General features: G+C 35.1%; 3 protein-coding genes across 4 annotated transcripts; all 3 read left to right on the top strand.

The window, feature by feature from the left end:
- Positions 1-112: 112 nt before the first annotated feature.
- On the top strand, positions 113-916 carry LOAG_02352 (hypothetical protein; the record flags this gene model as incomplete). The annotated part of the gene is made up of 4 exons (XM_003137890.1): positions 113-193; positions 290-460; positions 579-725; positions 803-916. The coding sequence occupies 4 exons, from the start codon at positions 113-115 to the stop codon at positions 914-916; spliced, it is 513 nt and encodes a 170-aa protein (XP_003137938.1).
- Positions 917-2,239: 1,323 nt separating this feature from the next.
- On the top strand, positions 2,240-7,173 carry LOAG_02353 (hypothetical protein). Its single transcript, XM_020445985.1, has 14 exons — positions 2,240-2,370; positions 2,699-2,786; positions 2,892-2,946; positions 3,161-3,279; positions 3,475-3,553; positions 3,645-3,812; positions 3,880-3,998; positions 4,117-4,252; positions 4,363-4,596; positions 4,723-4,896; positions 4,974-5,156; positions 5,280-5,365; positions 5,443-6,376; positions 6,605-7,173. The coding sequence occupies exons 2-13, from the start codon at positions 2,725-2,727 to the stop codon at positions 5,528-5,530; spliced, it is 1,503 nt and encodes a 500-aa protein (XP_020303620.1). The 5' UTR covers positions 2,240-2,370; positions 2,699-2,724; the 3' UTR covers positions 5,531-6,376; positions 6,605-7,173.
- An 864-nt stretch (positions 7,174-8,037) lies between these two features.
- LOAG_02354 lies at positions 8,038-12,058 on the top strand (the record flags this gene model as incomplete). Of its 2 annotated transcripts, XM_020445986.1 has the most annotated exons (9): positions 8,038-8,266; positions 9,196-9,304; positions 9,631-9,880; positions 10,163-10,310; positions 10,438-10,617; positions 10,730-10,912; positions 11,014-11,071; positions 11,225-11,462; positions 11,651-12,058. In XM_020445986.1, exons 1-9 carry the CDS (start codon positions 8,082-8,084, stop codon positions 11,758-11,760), a joined length of 1,461 nt encoding a protein of 486 aa, XP_020303621.1. In that variant the 5' UTR covers positions 8,038-8,081. The 2 variants fall into 2 exon arrangements, with proteins under 2 accessions (XP_020303621.1, XP_020306917.1); XM_020445987.1 differs by lacking the exons at positions 8,038-8,266; positions 9,196-9,304 and adding an exon at positions 9,359-9,398 and having other exon boundaries at positions 11,651-11,760.
- Positions 12,059-16,590: the final 4,532 nt, after the last annotated feature.

The following is a 16,590-nucleotide window of genomic DNA, read 5'->3' on the forward strand; positions in this document are numbered from 1 at the left end:
ATTTTTATGTTTTTAAAAAAAAGATTTTTATATGGACAAATTTTTATATGTTTTCAGTATTCGATTATAAAGATGTAGTCTGCACAAAAAGCTGTTCACATGAATTCACGTTATGCATGGCAGCACGCTAGTGCTATACTATTGTCTTGGACAATTGATATTTGACGCAGAATCAGAAAAGTCTGTTAGTGAGGTGAGCATTTAAGGCATGGACATCTGTTGAACCTGCACGGATACCTATTTGAGAAATCTGCTTGAAGCAATTTTTAATTTTAGCATAATTTTTCAGGACTCGGTGAGCACATCTGTACATACAATCCCTGAGGTGGTCGATGAAAAAGTTATGGTTTCCGAGGTTATTACTCGTGCAGCACTCGGCAAGGATGAGGAATATAACTTGGCGGAAAAATTCATGGATGAAGATGTAGGTTTCAGAGCGGTTAACAAATCTTCAATCCCGGTAATTTATTCGATTGCAAATCTCGCAAATTTTGATTCTATGTTCTGTAAGTGCATTAGCTGCATCTGAAAATTTCTTGCAGTTTGTCATGCTTCTCAGAAACTGAGATTTCTTGTAGATTTCTGTCTCAGGAAATCCAAAGGCATTTATGCCGATAGCTGTCCAAAAGGTTTTGATGCTTGTTTGCGTCGCAGAAACCCCTCTATTTCTTCACTGCACTAACTCATTGAGATATCACAAAGTTCCAGCAATATATAGAGGCGAGGTATTTTAGAATTTTTCTGCAGTTAATTACTCGTTATTTTGGTAATGTTACAGAATGTTGAGTCTCACTATTTGTAGAGTGAAGTAGCAACATATAGCGCTAGCACCAGATCTGCTTCCACTACAGACACACCGAAGGCATTTCCATTTGAACAAAACAATTCACCAAAGGTTTCCCATGTTTCACTGTGAAGTTATGAGAGCGATGCAACGGATGAAAATTTTCCAGTTTCTTTTTTTTATTCAACAGATTCCGATCTCATTTTATACCTTGGATCATTTACACGATGCTAAACGGTTGAATGCGAAGAAGCTTCTGACAGTCTTTATCAAACTGTTTCCATGTTAATAAACATATATCTGATGTATGCATATTGCGTTGATCGTCTGGATGGTTTGTGTGCCGATGGTTGCTCATTGGAGTTTGTGGCCTGCTTAGGCGAACATGGTAGCAGCTATGACTGCCTTGATGGATTGAAATTCGACGTAACGTCGAATAAATGCGCTCCACATATTTGATTTATTTTTGCTAAAACAACACCTCCAGTTAGAGGGAGTTAAATTGGAATATACAAAATTTCCAAAACTTTCAATTTAACTATAGTCTTAAAAAAAACTAAGGTCTGAAATCCCAGATCGATGTCGCTGCATGTCAGCAAGAATATCCATCGTTTGTGAAGCAGCCTGTAACATCTGGCGATTTCTTAGATCACTTCGGAAAACACTAAACTTGAACGCATAGTTTTATTGTTATTAGCCACATAATGAGAATGTGGAACTTTCGTTAGTCTTTATTTCATGGTTCCTTTATAGCGAGTTCATTAACAATATTCCAAAATACCGATTTCGGATCCGTGATTGATCCCTTTCACCACCTAAACAGTGGATGGTTGTGTGTAACGAAGTTCCTGACTTCGTTGGAAAAGGACAAAAGGAAAAAAAGGACAAGTCAATTACCATTTGTCCTTTTTGATGCATTCACTTCTCCGTTTTGTAGTCATTAGATTTGATGAGTTTATAAAGTTTATAATTGTGTTCAAAAAAAGTATCACGCATATTTACGAATAGTTGACTGATGGTTGATGGCTCCACACATGCAATCTCAGCATGACAGTGGGAGAGAAGGTCCCAACCTCTGACATCTTTCAGAAAAACTACTTCTCTGGGCATCTTGATCTTGACCGGAAATATTAACTTCTTGTCGGGAACGGATACTGGAAGGCCTACGAGAATGAATCGGATGCTTCACTTCCAGTCTGTGATGAAGTCAAAGAGTCAATTACCTTCACTCTCCGACGAAATGGAAAGAGTGGTGAAAGGATGACGATGAAGGTTGATAAGATCGGTTAGAAATATAGCGAAGGTTGAATAGACAACACGGTAACGCAATTTCGGGGATGAGAAGGGAGTGTCGTAGATGCTGGGCAGGGGTAGAGAAGTGTAACTGTAGCAAAGGGAAGCTGTCCACTGCAAATGTCATGTTAAGTAGCCTAATCGGTTCCCTAAAATGACCACTTGCAGGTCTAGGCCTGACTTGCGAAACCGTTGGTATGCGACAAGTGATCGAGTGAAAAGAGATGGTTTTTAGCAGCTTACTACAGTGAAAACGAGTTGTAATGTGTTTCTGTACGTCGATTCGGTGTTAAGTACGTTCTTTTGGATTGTGTGGCCTTAGATTTGGAAAATTTGCTTTTAGCAACAACTTTCAGTCATTTTATGGTGCTGAGCGGTAGTTTGCTCGAATTATTTCGATCTGCAGGTCAATTTTACCTCACTGTCTTGTCGTTGAATAACCGACTTGCTTTCTCCCTCAGTTTTAAGTGATTCGGAGAGTTATATAATATTTTCCGTGAAGATGTTCAGAAGTTTGTTTTTTCTTATGTTACGTATGATGTCAGTTAGTAATATCGAATCTATCGATAGTGGGAACAGGAATGACTAAACGTTTTTAAATTTTGTAATACTGATTTACAGAGATAATTAAATGGTTGAAAAAAGGGATGGAACCAAGAAAACGATTCTCACCTAAAATAACGGAGAACGATGTGGAGACGATAATGAAGTGACTTTTTTCGTGTCCCATGATAATTTGTTTGTAGTTCTTATTACCATTTCTTGAATAAAAGCTTCAAAATGACAAATTTCGAAATATTAACTTATTTTCTAGGTTGTGTCGTAGCACCATACAAACGTTTGAATCTATTGGTGATGCCTTTCTGAGTGTATGTTTTAATTTATGTCTACCATTCCTTTTTGGGTTTAATATTTTGCCTTTCTTTTATTCATTATTCAAAATCCACAACTTCTCGACAGTTAAATAAATGTCTGTCATAGAAAGCAGTGTTTTTTTTCCGTAAGTTTCTTCTTACTTTTTCTACTCGAAAGTAATTTTCTGCATGAATTAAAGGTAGAAATGCTGTTAACAGGAATTTCCAGAGCTTCAATGGAAGACACACTAGTTTTTCTATTGGTTATGCTTTGTTATTGGCGTTTAGAGAATCTGATGGCATTGAAAATTTGAGGAATCGAGTGATCCTTATTTATCTCTTGTACAGGTTTGTGTTTATCTCTTGATATTTAATTTATGTTAGTATTATCAGTGTATTAATTATTAGTGAGTATTACCAAGTATTATCAGTATTAATGACATTTATCAGTATTTAGTATAAACACTCGAAAGGATACCCAGTTCTGGATAATTTTGTTAGATTAATTCTGATGTTCATCCTATCTTATTGGCTTATTTCCAGATGTGCTGAACTTGACGGCGTGTCAGAAAAAGGCGATATTCTTGATCATCCTTTTCTATCTTTTTTCCTATCCGTTATGGTAATCTTGATGGTTTCTTTGCATAGCTACTTATTTAAGGGATCGAAGCACTTTAATCTGCCTCATTTTGGATTTTGTTCACATTTTCCAGGAGCATGACAAAGATTCGAAGGATAGTTCTGTAGAAGTAGAAATGTTGGGCTCTCCAAAACTTGGAGCTCGTGAGAAATACATCACTGGTTGCTTATTAACAGAAATGTTGGACAGAATCATCAACCGCACCCCAGTCGACATTACCATGATGAAAATTCCAAAGCAGGTTGCATTTTTACTGAGCAAAATTTTTTTTGTAAAAAATTCGGTTCTATTATTTATTTATATTAAAGGATTTTGATATAACGCGGCATATAACGGCGCTCAAAAATCGGGAAGCAAAGTATCCTTCGGTCGCTTCTGTGACTACTCCGGCTATCGTCAAAATATTTGATGAAAAGACAAAAAATCAGTATGATTTGCTTTTAAATGAAATTTGCATTATTTTTATTTAACAAAATATTGTGATTTTGGCAAAATTGTTCTCTTAGCTATCGAAAATTAATTTAATGAAGAGACTATCTCTTTAGAGATAATTTAACTGGCGTCGAATCACTGGCATCTATGTTGCTTCCCAATTTGTTAACAAATCCTTATTTGTTTGAAGTTCTTCCTCCTTCATTTCATCGTGTCACACCTACATTAATGCCTCCTTCAGATGATGAGGTAAAAATCTGCACATTTTCTATTTCCAGCTTACTAGCATCCCCGAAATTTTTATTCCTATGATGCCTTGTCGAAATAATATATTCTTGTTTTACGCCAGTGTATTTCAGTTTCAATTTCTGTATCCTTTCATTTTGGATCCGATGTGGATGGAAACGAGCGTTGAGAAACAGGATTTACGAACGTTATCCACCGCCTCCCAAGTCTGCAATCCAGTGACTACTGTTCATGAAAATCAAATAAGTGAGAAATCAGAGAGCATTGAATTGAAAACAATTCCTTCTACAATGTCACCGCCACCGATTAAAGAAATGCAACCTGATTCTGTGGATGTTTCTCATAAGGTTTATTTGAAGTGACCTGTTTTTTAATGTATCTGAGTTGCATGCTTTATATTTGCTTCCTGTTTGTTTCAGCTCCTACTTTTATCACTTTTACCCAGAAACAAGACTAATAAAGTTTCCCTGCAGACTGGCTCTTCACTTCCCAGTACAGTCGGTACTGTGACGCCTGCAACAGATAGTAAAAAGTTGATTGAGCCGTGCCGCACATCTTCTATGCTCGTACTCTCAGAGGAAAAAGCTGACATTGCCAGCAGCACTATGGCAGAGCCAGAAATAGATGCAACGACTCCGATCTATGAAGTTTGTTTTTTGAATCAAAACAAGTTATTTTGCTTTTTTGGTTACTATAAGAGTTTTTAAAATATCTACTACTGCAGTATCAAACGACCATATCATCAGCTTCATCCGAGAAGAAACAACCGTTGACGTCTGAGGAGGCTGTAGAACTCTTAAAAAAATCTTTGGTGTCGATCATTACAAGAACAGAAGCGCAGAAATTAGCCGAAGCTATTGCGCAAGATACTTCATTGGCCAAAATTATAGATATCCCCTTAACCAAGGTCGCGTTTTACATCCACATTCCATTTATATTTTAATCCATGTATTAGTGTTGTTATCTGTTCCGAAAATTCAAGGTTTACCTGCACATTATATAATTTGTAGCTGGGATTTGTTGATTTCAGTTTGACAAATATATTGACGATAATCCGGCAATTGCAGCAGCTGTTATTGTGGCTCGAATCACTCAAAACTGCAGTGAATTACCTCAGTAATCGTTTTTCTGAAATTTAATATTCGGTTATAGTTCTATACAATGTATTTGTTGATTACTGTATTTGTTTGCAGGTTTTTTCAGTTACTTGCTGGAATGAAGATCTCAGTACAGGCCATGGAAGTAGTGAACAGATTATGTACCGTATGTTTTCAGAATTAATAACTTGAATAGTCTTAAAATCTGTAAAGTTGAGGTCTACATTTTTAATTTAAACACTTTTGCTGTTATTTACTTATGGTTATTCTGTTCCAATTTCTTCATCCTTTCTTCTTTGTCGAGTGTCCTATCTACTGCTTTGAACATAAAGTTTAAAAAAAGTCATTTCTATGCTTATCACGTTCATCTCCGCTTATAAGTTGCGTAATCTCAAATTTGGAATTTTCATCTCATGATTGTTGTAGGAAATGGTTATATTTCATTTTCATATTTTTGTGTATTTTGTTTTTAATCATTTTATAGAATTGATTTGTATCAGGTCAAAGAATAAGAGTTATGAGGGCCATATGAGCAGTATAAGGACAAAAACATAAGTGTGTGCTATTTTTGGTTTACATGTGTTTATATGTATATATTTCTGACATGATGTGGATCAAGAAGATACTGAACTGTTGAGCCTTATTTCATATTTCAATGCGCTGATGTTAGTGCAGTTTCCTGTTCAGAGTGCCGGGTAAAAAGGAATCTAAAAACTAAGAGAGACAGTGCAGTTAAGGTATCATTTGTGTCAATCTTCCTTGTAGCAGAAATGAAACATCGCGCTTATTACTTTAAAAATGCTCAATTTGTTTGATAACTGCTTATTTGTTCATTCTTCTTACTAAATTGGTACATCGGAAATTATTTTAGCAAGTTGAATTCCCACAAGAATATCTCAATAGTTATATTTCAACATGTGTACGTCGTTGTGAAGAGCCAGGCCAGACGCCGTTTATGCAATGTCGTCAAGTACGAGTGGTGTGCGTCTTCCTTTCCTCACTTATTCGAAGTCGTACTTGGGATGTCCGCGTATGTTCGCTTCTTGTATTCACGTCTTGCCATTGATTTCTTTTTGCTTACTTCTTATCATATTTTCTAGTCTTGTGATTTAAGAGAAGTTCGAAATCCTTGAAAAGTGTGGACATATTTGATAAGTTTAAGGTTTGCACAAAGCAGATGTTTCAAGAATTTCAGAGTTTTTTTTGCACCACATTAGTGCTAGTGGTAGCAAAGATTTGACCAAATCTTCACTTTCAGCCACTATCAGTAGAGTTGCAAGCTTTTGTCCTGAAGTTTAATCATGTACGTGAAGCAGCTTCTCTATATCAAGCTATTTTAATGGCACTTCAACCATCTGCAGATTCAGTAACAGTTTGTTCCACTTCCCTTGGTCTTTCAGTCAGAGCATCTGGAACTATTGCAGCGATTCCGACTCCTGGTAGTTCTAGCGAACTAGTTGCTGCCAGAAAGAGTGATAGTCGTTGAATTTCATTCTGTTTTTTCATTGATTCGGCCGGCATATTTCAATGTTGAATAACTATCATTTGTCAGGTATCGTTGTGTTCCATTGATTTTGATAAGTGTTTTTTGATGCGTTGTAGTTTTTTTCTGCGAAATTTCTGATTTTCTTGAGACTGAAATTGGCGAAAGTATTGTAGAGTTTCGAAGTCCAAGTCAACCCAAAATAAAAAGTTCATCATGTCAAGTCTTATCGGGTTATATCTTTGCAGAGTTGGTTATCCCAGCATGTCTTTTTTCCGTCCTTCGTTATATTATAATAGTTAGTTTCTTGAACTACGGTTTTGTTCATTCTCACACTACGTCGCAACTAAATCTTCAGGGAGCACGAGATAACTCATCAGTTCCTAAAATTTTTCCATTTGTTGGGAACAGAATGGGTGTTGAAAAATTCATCCGGAGCATTAAAGCATTAAAATATTGCTCTAGTTTATATTGAATTTGAGTCCGTGGCATGTTGGCATTGTTTTGAATTAAGACGTCGAAGGAAAAAACCCTTCAAATTAGATTTATATTTTTGTCGACAGTATTTACTGACTTGTTTTTTGGACCTACCTATTTTTGTTTTTTGGTATATTGATCACGGTTCTGTTTATATTGTTTTCTCGTATGCACATTTCGTATTGCTTGTGCTTTATGTTCTGTTCAAAAATTTAATGGAATAAGGATTATACTGCTTCAAGATCGTCAGCTCTTCTTTTTGCAACCAGCATCTACACCGACGCGAAAAAAGTTTGAGGAGTTTTGATTATAGCTTTCAGCTGTGCAGACCCCTACATAGTCTTGTGGGAACACCCAACTATCAGTTTTAGAGAAATGATTAATCTTAATCTCTTGGAGTACTTTAAGAAATATTACCTTGTGCTAAATAAATGTGGTAGTTCTACATGACTGTGTAATTTAAAGGCCACTGTTTTATGATCAATATTTGTTGATGCTGCTTTGGATAGATTGATTTTCTTTATTTTGTTCGTCCCATGTATTTGTTACCTATATATATATATGACCTTACAACTCAGATTTTTTAAAAAAATTGTAACTCTCGACATTTGTTCTAAATTAATAAATTTTGTGTAAGGATGATGCGTGTAGTAACGCTTCTGTGAAGTTAAAAAAAAAAAGTGAAAATTGACAGTTTAAACACTTCAGTGATTGGCGAAGCTTTGAACTAGCCCTAATTTTTTCCGAAAAGTTGATTGGCGTTCATTTTTATAAAATGTTTCAAATGTCGAATTGGAATGGACATCCACTACTGGAATACCTGAGCAGCCGCGCCATTGACCAACTAGATAAGCTCTATTCATCTCCTGCGGTATCGTTTGCTATTTTTCGACTTTTACCGGAGCTTTCACAACAGTTTATCCTGAAGACAGTATGGTTAACTGGCACTAATAGGAAGTGGTGAGTTTTCGAAACTAGAAATTTTGAAGGTGGTTTACGTTTGTTATTGGTGTTTTGGTGGAGGGTAACTGCATAATTGTACGATTAATTTCCAGTGGATGTAAACCGCGTTCAGAAGAAACGGTCCGTGATCCCTGGAATTGTGAATTCTTTGTTTGAGAACTGTTGCTTTCATTTATGTTTCAGTGATGGTTAAGAATGCAATTTTTGCGCTGAGAAAGCCTTAGACGATCTTCATTTTGTCCTGTATAGTTTAGAACAGTTTATTCTAACTTTAGGTAAAAGAAAAAGGGGAAGATGTTTTTAGATAAAGTGGGACGATGAAATGTTCGTAGATAGATCTTTTGGGATTATTTTTACGTCTTAATATTCCGGTTGTAAATCCGCCGAATCAGTGGAAATGATAATTACCAAAACACGGATAATGGTTGCAGTGAAAGGAACCTACTGCTATTTCGAAAGACTGGAAGCAGTCCTTTGAAAAAAGTCTGCAAACGTTTGTTCTAAGAAGGGCTAAACACGGGAATATGCTGGATTCAAATAATTCTTCGGATGCTTCGAATCTAGTATGCAGCTGAAAGGAGCCCAAGTTTTCCTGTTTTAGAGAATCCCCTGATCTTTGCGTGTAAATTCTTGATTCAATAGTTTGGAAGATATTAAGTAAGATAAGCAATTAGTGGAATTAACTCAAATACAAGCTAGTTGCAGATCTTCGTTGCAGTGCAGTCTGCATATCTCTTGGTTCTAAAAATTGATTATGAAAACTACACTTGGAGTCGTTTTCGAAAGAAAGGGAAGAAAAAGATTCAGTGAAGCTATGTATTTAGATGTTCAAACATGTTAACGGTAGTATAATATGACTCCCTACTTTCTAATAGCAGAATTGGAATAATCATTGTTTTTTTCATTATTCTTTTTTTTTTTTCTAGCGAATGGCATGCGTGGTCAGCTCCAGATATGGAGACGGCAGTGATGAATCAGATCAGTGGATTGAGGAAGCTGAAGATAATTGTTGGAGATGAAGAAGTCATGCTTAATGTGCGTTTAGCTCTTCATATTTTTGTTGCTGCAGTCGACTGATTGAGAAAAGTGCATATTTTGAAAATGGATTTTTAAAATTTGTTAAATTATGGTAATATATTTTAAAAATCTTATCCGCTTAAATTTTTGCCGCTACAAATTTTATAATAGCAATTAATCTAGTCAAACGATAGCTTGACTATTGGCTCAATAGATTTCCTTTGGAAATCAACTGTCAGGTAAAATATGCATTCTAGCCATAAATATAACATTTAATGCATTAATTGGCCAGCCATCTTTCCTGATGATCCTGTTAGTGAAACTGATAGAGTTTACTTTTCCAGCCCGTGTATCGTCGTTCATACCTTAAGGCAACTCGTATTGGATTATGCAAAGCATCAGAACTTAGTGCAGTTACAGACTGCGATGAAAAAACTCGAAAATCGGCAAATAAAGATCTCGGAAAAAAAGCGGTTGAAAGATGGGAATGCATATTGCATTATTTGGCATTACCGTCTCAGAAAAGTGAACAAGGTGTCAGTGGTACCACCAAAAGGCTTTTTAGGTCTGCGGGATTAACTAGCAGTGAAAATGGTTAATTCTTCTCTTTATTTTTCGAATTTATGTCATAAGTTGTAGTTGTAGTTATGACTGAATTGTATGTGAATCTGCACATGGTGAACAGTTCTTTTACAGTAGCTGACATTCCACACATTATAAGTCTTCTGCAAGATTTGCAGTGAAAAAAAAATTGGGGAACGAAATAATGAAAACTAACGATAATGCAGTGCAGGAATTCATCAAGAAATCAGTTAGAGCTTTTCATAGATTTTAATCTGCACCTGAATATTGTAAACAAATGATTTTCCACTTTAGATGACGGTGATATAGAAATAACATCAGCCGGTTTCCAATTTCTTTTATTGAACCGTTCGGAGCAAATTTGGACCTATCTCTTATATTATTTTCATATGCAAGAAGTAGCCGGTATCGATATCATCAAGGAACTTGATTTTTTATTCAGGCATCTTCCTTAATTGTTCAATTGCTGTGTTCGAAATTTTTTTCATTTTTCTATAAGGTTTCGTAACAAACATTCGGTTCATTGTTTCGTTGGTTTTGGTTACAGTTGATAACTGGCAGATATTTAGATTAACCTTATATTCTGGTGATACATCTGGTGGTACTAGAGTGACCAATGGTTCAGATAAAGAACGACCTGCCGGTAGTCGGGCATTTCTTATCGACGAATGTTGGCCTGAACCTACTAAGGATTTTTTGATGCATCTCAGGGAGTTGGGATTGGTTTTTATAAGGAAACGAAAAGACGGGTAGGTTTATGATCATGTTCAAAATTTTGTTTTTCTTAAACTGTACAAAAGATGTCGTTTGAATTAATTCGAATAGTTTCATTAGATTTCTGTCGTTTATTGTTCTTTGCAGGTTTTTCTTTCTAACTCCTTTACTCAATCATTTGACCAGCATTTCCTATGCATCTGAAACAGGCATAGAAAACCGTAATCAAAACGGCTTTGTGATAGTGGAAACAAACTATCGTGTTTATGCATACACAGATTCAAACTTGCAACTTGCAATACTTTCGACATTTACAGAAATGCTTTACAGGTTCTTTTTTTTTGCTAGAATTTAGTAACATTCTTGTTGGCAGTTTTTTCTTTATGATGCAGATGCATAGTTTTTGTTTTTTTGGGAAGTTTTAATTTCAGATTCAATGATATGTCTGTGGGTGTGCTGTCTCGTGAAGCCGTAAGAAGAGCTTTTCAGGTATTTTTGTTGTTTCGTCGTAGTTTGTTTAATCTTTATCGCTCCATGAATTTGCTGTAAAATTTATGTTATCATTTATAAAAATGGAATGGTTTATATCAATTTATGGTGTAGATGTATTAATTAGGATGGAAGAGATATGATGTTTTATAGGTTGGTATAACAGCAGCACAAATTATAGCATTTCTGCGTGCAAATGCTCATCCAACAACCTATGCTGTAACAACTGAATACGGAGGAATGATACAGAGTGTACCCATAACTGTCGCCGATCAGATACGACTTTGGGAGGACGAAAGGCGACGTTTGATGTTCTGCAATGCTGCTGTTTATTCGTCATTTGAATCTGAAAAGGAGTATTTCGGTTTGAAAGGATACGTCAGTTCCCAAGGTATGCCTATGAAGATTTTGAAGACCACTTATCTGACTTTTTTCCTTTTTTTATACAAGTAGAAATTTTTATCGTTTTGAATTTATCTCCGGTCTGAAAACAAATTCTTTCTCCTAAACGCTTTTTTCCATCCCAAATATCGGAACTCTTCCCAGAAACTTTTTATTATGGTTTGAATTTGTCTTCAGGTATCTTGCTATGGTGTGATGATGTACAGAGGTTGATGGTTATTACAGAAGAAGGACATGAAAGTGTGAAATCGTGGTGGAAAATGAAAACTGGTAAAAATGGTTCATAAATTGGGCTTTCGCTATCTTTATGATATTACTAGGATGGATGATTGGCGCGTATTATTAGCACACTGTTGTGTTCTTATATCTGGAATCTCGGATATATTTCTTATTCGAATTCTGAATACCATATTTTTTATGTTCATGTATTTCTGACTGATAATAAGTTTAAATCAGCTTGCTAAAAATAGAACTGTAACTGTGTTAAGTTTTTAGCTGTTTTTGTTTTATTTGCCAATGTTGTTGAGTGAGCAGTGTTCACACAGGAGATCAGACCCTGTTAAAAACCCGAAGTTTAATGTTCGCTCATGATTTTTTAAGTATGTGATTCCTTCGTGGATTTTATTTGGACGTATACTCTGAACAAATTTCTCTTCTATCATAAGATGTAAAAGTTGGTAACAATCGGTTGCAAAAATTGGGGTGTTTTGCAGAAATTCTGTAAAAATTGAAGTCACCTTTTTTTCATAGGAATAGATTAACGACATAATATGGTAGATGGTAGATTTTGAATGAACGTCTCCAGAGTTTGGATGAGGAATTATGATTACTTGATTTAAAACGCATCACGAATGTACGAAGTAGCCTAACTTAAAGGTTAAAGAGATCATACTGGTGCAGATATATTTTATGACTTAACTAACTCCAATGAATTAGGTATTTGATGACTGTTTCCAATTAAAATTCTTCTTAGTGTATTGTCATGTTTGCACTTTGTCAAATTTTGATAGTTTTTTTTTTACTTTGTAGAGATATTTTTGCTTTCATATCTTGTATCCTAGCTTTTAAATCATGTCATTTCTCCGACCAAACTGTGACGTGTCTTTTTGTTGATATTTTGTAGTCTTTTTTTAATTTTTTCTTGCATGGTGTCAGTTGTTCTAATGTCGATCTCATTGCTCAATGAACTTTTTACATATATTGCCGCTCAGGAAATCTAACCCACGCGTCGCTCAGGAAATCTAATCCACGCGTCACGTATTACAGACGGCAGTACTGATAACATGGAATGGAGCAAGCTACAGTGCTGAACTTTAAGTGATATTGAAGACTTCAAATGATGCCATTCATTCTTTATCAGGTTCGGCTACCCAATTTCCATAGAAACACTGGAGATTTAGTTAGTAGTTTACTTCGGATTGTCTGGTATCACAGTGCGATGGTGTCATGCTTATGGCCCTGCATAATAAGTACAGTTAGGAAATTCATTAGGTCTGCTTGCATGCTTCTCAATGATAACTTCGCCACGCTATTTTCTGTTTATAACAGATTCTTACCTCATGTTTGTTTGGTTCACCAAACAAAAATACGTTTCAGTCAGTTCCTGAGTCAATTAAGAGCCACATTTCAAAAACCAATTTAAACCCCACCCCTACATCTTAATTGGAACGTATCAATTACAGATCTGGGTTGATCACCAAGAAATGAAATAGTTATGAGACATTCTCTTCCTCTCTCTCACTCTCACTCTCACTTTCTCTCTCTCTACTCCTCTCTATTAAAGTTTTTTCATGGCAAAGAAATTTGAATTAGACGATATTCTTGGTGATAAGACTAAGAGTAAAGAAATGAATTTAGCCGGTAGTACTCTGTTCTTATATTTTATTTTGAATTACCAATGCATTAGCATTTATTTGGCAATTGCTGGCATGTTCATCACTTAATATCCGTTTCATATTGTATGTCAAAATTCGCCTGATATTGAATTGTTCATCAATCTTTAACCATGTCCGGTTGGTTGAGACTTATTTACCATTTATTATCCATTACTTATGATCATTGTATTTGCTCAGTACTTTAATTAACCAACCAAAATTTTACTGACTGATGTAGTTTCTTTTCTTTTCTTTTTTTTCCTTGAAATTTTAATGACCCAACAAGTGAAGAAGCAAAATCCGATAAGCAACATTTGCGAGTAAACTTTTCTAAAAGCACGTCCTGTGCACTGTCGAAGTTGCAGAACAATTGATAAGACGTCGATGTTTTATGCATCTTTCCTAAAAAATTTTTTACAGTTCAAGGGGTTGATAAATATAGAGAAAAACTTTATCCAATAATGACATTAATAAACGACATCTAATAAAATTTATGAAAAGAAAAATATCCATTTCATTCTTCGAAAAATAACCCGAATGGTCGAAAACCAAAAATTTGCATGTTCATGGAGGATCCGAGGTTGTTTGCTGGAATCAGTGACAATTTTTAACACACTGACCTGTTTTTAACGTTGAGTCGCACATGTTAAGTTTCTGTTACAGCATTATGATTCAACCAATAGGTTGAGTGATTAGATTCAAACAATAAGTCCAGAGAGATTAACCTGTTTTGAAGGGAGTTATAAAAAATTGTTAAATTGCCTTCTCCAAATTGTTATTTTAAACTGTCTCGTCCGATCCCTTCAAATCTCCAAAAAAAGAAAGAAAATCTAAATTAATTTTTGGTACTTTCCTACCCCGTTCCCTTCTTATTTCGCAATAATCCTCCTAGTTATTTAAAAAAGAATCCCCTTCTTCATGGTGAATTTTTTCATATTTCGATTCTTAGTATTTTATTCAGACACGAGGTTTTAGATGTCAGTTATTATAAGCTGAAGTGTAATAACCGGAGAAAGGATAAGGAAGCCTAGGCATGATCAAATGGACAATAAATGTATGGAAGGTCACGTTTCATTTGTGCAGTTGGATTCAGTCACAATTTATATTATAATGATATAAATCTAACTGGGGATTAAAGCAAATGATTTACAAGGTAAATCATAAACAATCACAAAACGAATGACGACTGAAGTTATGAATGTCGGACCAATACGATAGAATAAAAAAACGGCTTTACCAGAAGGAATCTGAACTCGGAATATATGGTCCAGTTTTTGTATAGAAATGAAGAAAGTATTTTTTCAAAAACAAACAGATCATTTGGACCGATGAATCTTTATTTTTTTTTCTTTATCTTTATTTGAAGAAAGTATTTTTTCAAAAACAAACAGGTCATTTGGACCGATGAATCTTTATTTCTCTTCCTTTCTACGCCCAAAAAGCGTGTCATCAATTTTTGTCCAAGAATTCACCTCATTAACAGATGAAAAAAGTTGTTATAACTTGGTCGAGTTTGCTCTGAAGATGATGTGCGAGAATCGAAAAGAGAAGATGACATTAGAAAAAGGAAAGAGAGAAAGGGAAAAAAAGAAGCAATACCAGGGGTTTAATTGCCTGAACTTGTCATGTCATTTCACTTAATCTTGTTGATAAATAATCTGTTGCATTAGTGTCATTTTATTTGCAGTCCTTAATGGAATGTGCTGCGTGCCTCACAGCCAGATCCTGTTAGACCACTTAATTTGGCTCAAATAACAATCTAAGCCCAACACGTCCGCATTACTTGCTTGCTCTATAGGGTTTCAAATGTCTCTGCTGTACTCCTCCGAATATATGCATAAATGAGTAGAAATTGTATTGTATACATTGAACGTTGACCAGTGTCACATGCCTCATCTCCATTTATTAAGCCATCAAGATGGAACTAACAAATAACCATTCATCTCGAGTTGTTTCCATTGATAAAGTAATGCCTATCTGAATTTATTCCCAGTTTCAGCTTCATATTACCATTATTATTATTATTATTTCACAATAGATTTTCTCATTTTGCACTTTCTGCTTCACAACTATATTGCATTTGTTTAAACCAATGATAATCAAGGACTAAATCGAATATATTTTATCTCTACTTGAATTTGTACAGAGGCATATCTCGAACAATACCAAGATTTGCCAATCCGCAAATTTTTTTGCAGTCATTGAGAATGGAAGGCCGAAATTTCTCGATATATCGTCGAAAAGCACCTAAAATTTTCACTACTAGTTTCTTGATTTGTTATTTTGTTTACGATTTTATAATTCCACACATGATGATTGCATGGAAGAATTCGACGATAGGGACCGCTCTCGTTTTTTTAATGGATGCAGGAGATGAACGAAGGGAAAGTATGCTGGAATGATTGATTAGGTTACGGTAGGGGAATAGAAGGTATTTGCACAAGGCCACCAATTTGAAGTTAAATAATGAATTTTAGGTGAAAAGAAGGATACAAGGGAATTTTAATATAGAAAATTAAATCTAAAGAAATTTATCTAATTTTAAGTCAGAAGGTTTTTTATTGAGAGCTAAACCACTTGATATCTTTTGCAGTCATATCTCTCTTATATACTATCGCAAGATTATTTCCATTTTTTCTCTCGGATTTTGACTTATCCGGTAGAAGGAAGTTCCCCTTCACACTGATCAGTGTCATTCTTCGGGGATATTGAGCAATTCGATGGGTAGGAAATTCTGGTAAGGTTTTCAGTTTTTAAGTAAAAACAAGTAAATCATATTTTGCTCTGTTCGCTATTTTTCTGAATGGAACAGAATGGATGAATTGATTGTTGAGAAATTTACAATTGTGAGAAGCGGTGGTATATGTTTTTCACTATTGGTTTACTAACTAATTTGCGCAGTGCTGCTCATTTAATCATCAGTGCATGGTAGTACACACCTAAAAAATGAAATAAATTTGAGAAGGAAATGAATTTTACTCAGAATTTCGAAGGCGCACCTTAAATTTGATTCTATCGCTGAGTAACAACGTAATTATCGACAGAAGAACAATTGAGTGTTGAGGTGTCAAGCTTGCTTATTTCACATTTTAATATGCCACAATCAATTTTCAAAGGCTGGGAAAGCTTTTTTGTACCATAACAGGAGGATGAGGTAATCAACAGGAAAATTAATAGTAAAGTAAAAATTAGCCAATCACAAACTTTGAACATTTTTGAATTAATTCGAATATAGCCCGTGTG

This window comes from Loa loa (assembly GCF_000183805.2).
Source record: "Loa loa unplaced genomic scaffold supercont3.25, whole genome shotgun sequence".
NCBI classification, from domain to species: Eukaryota; Metazoa; Nematoda; class Chromadorea; order Rhabditida; family Onchocercidae; genus Loa; species Loa loa.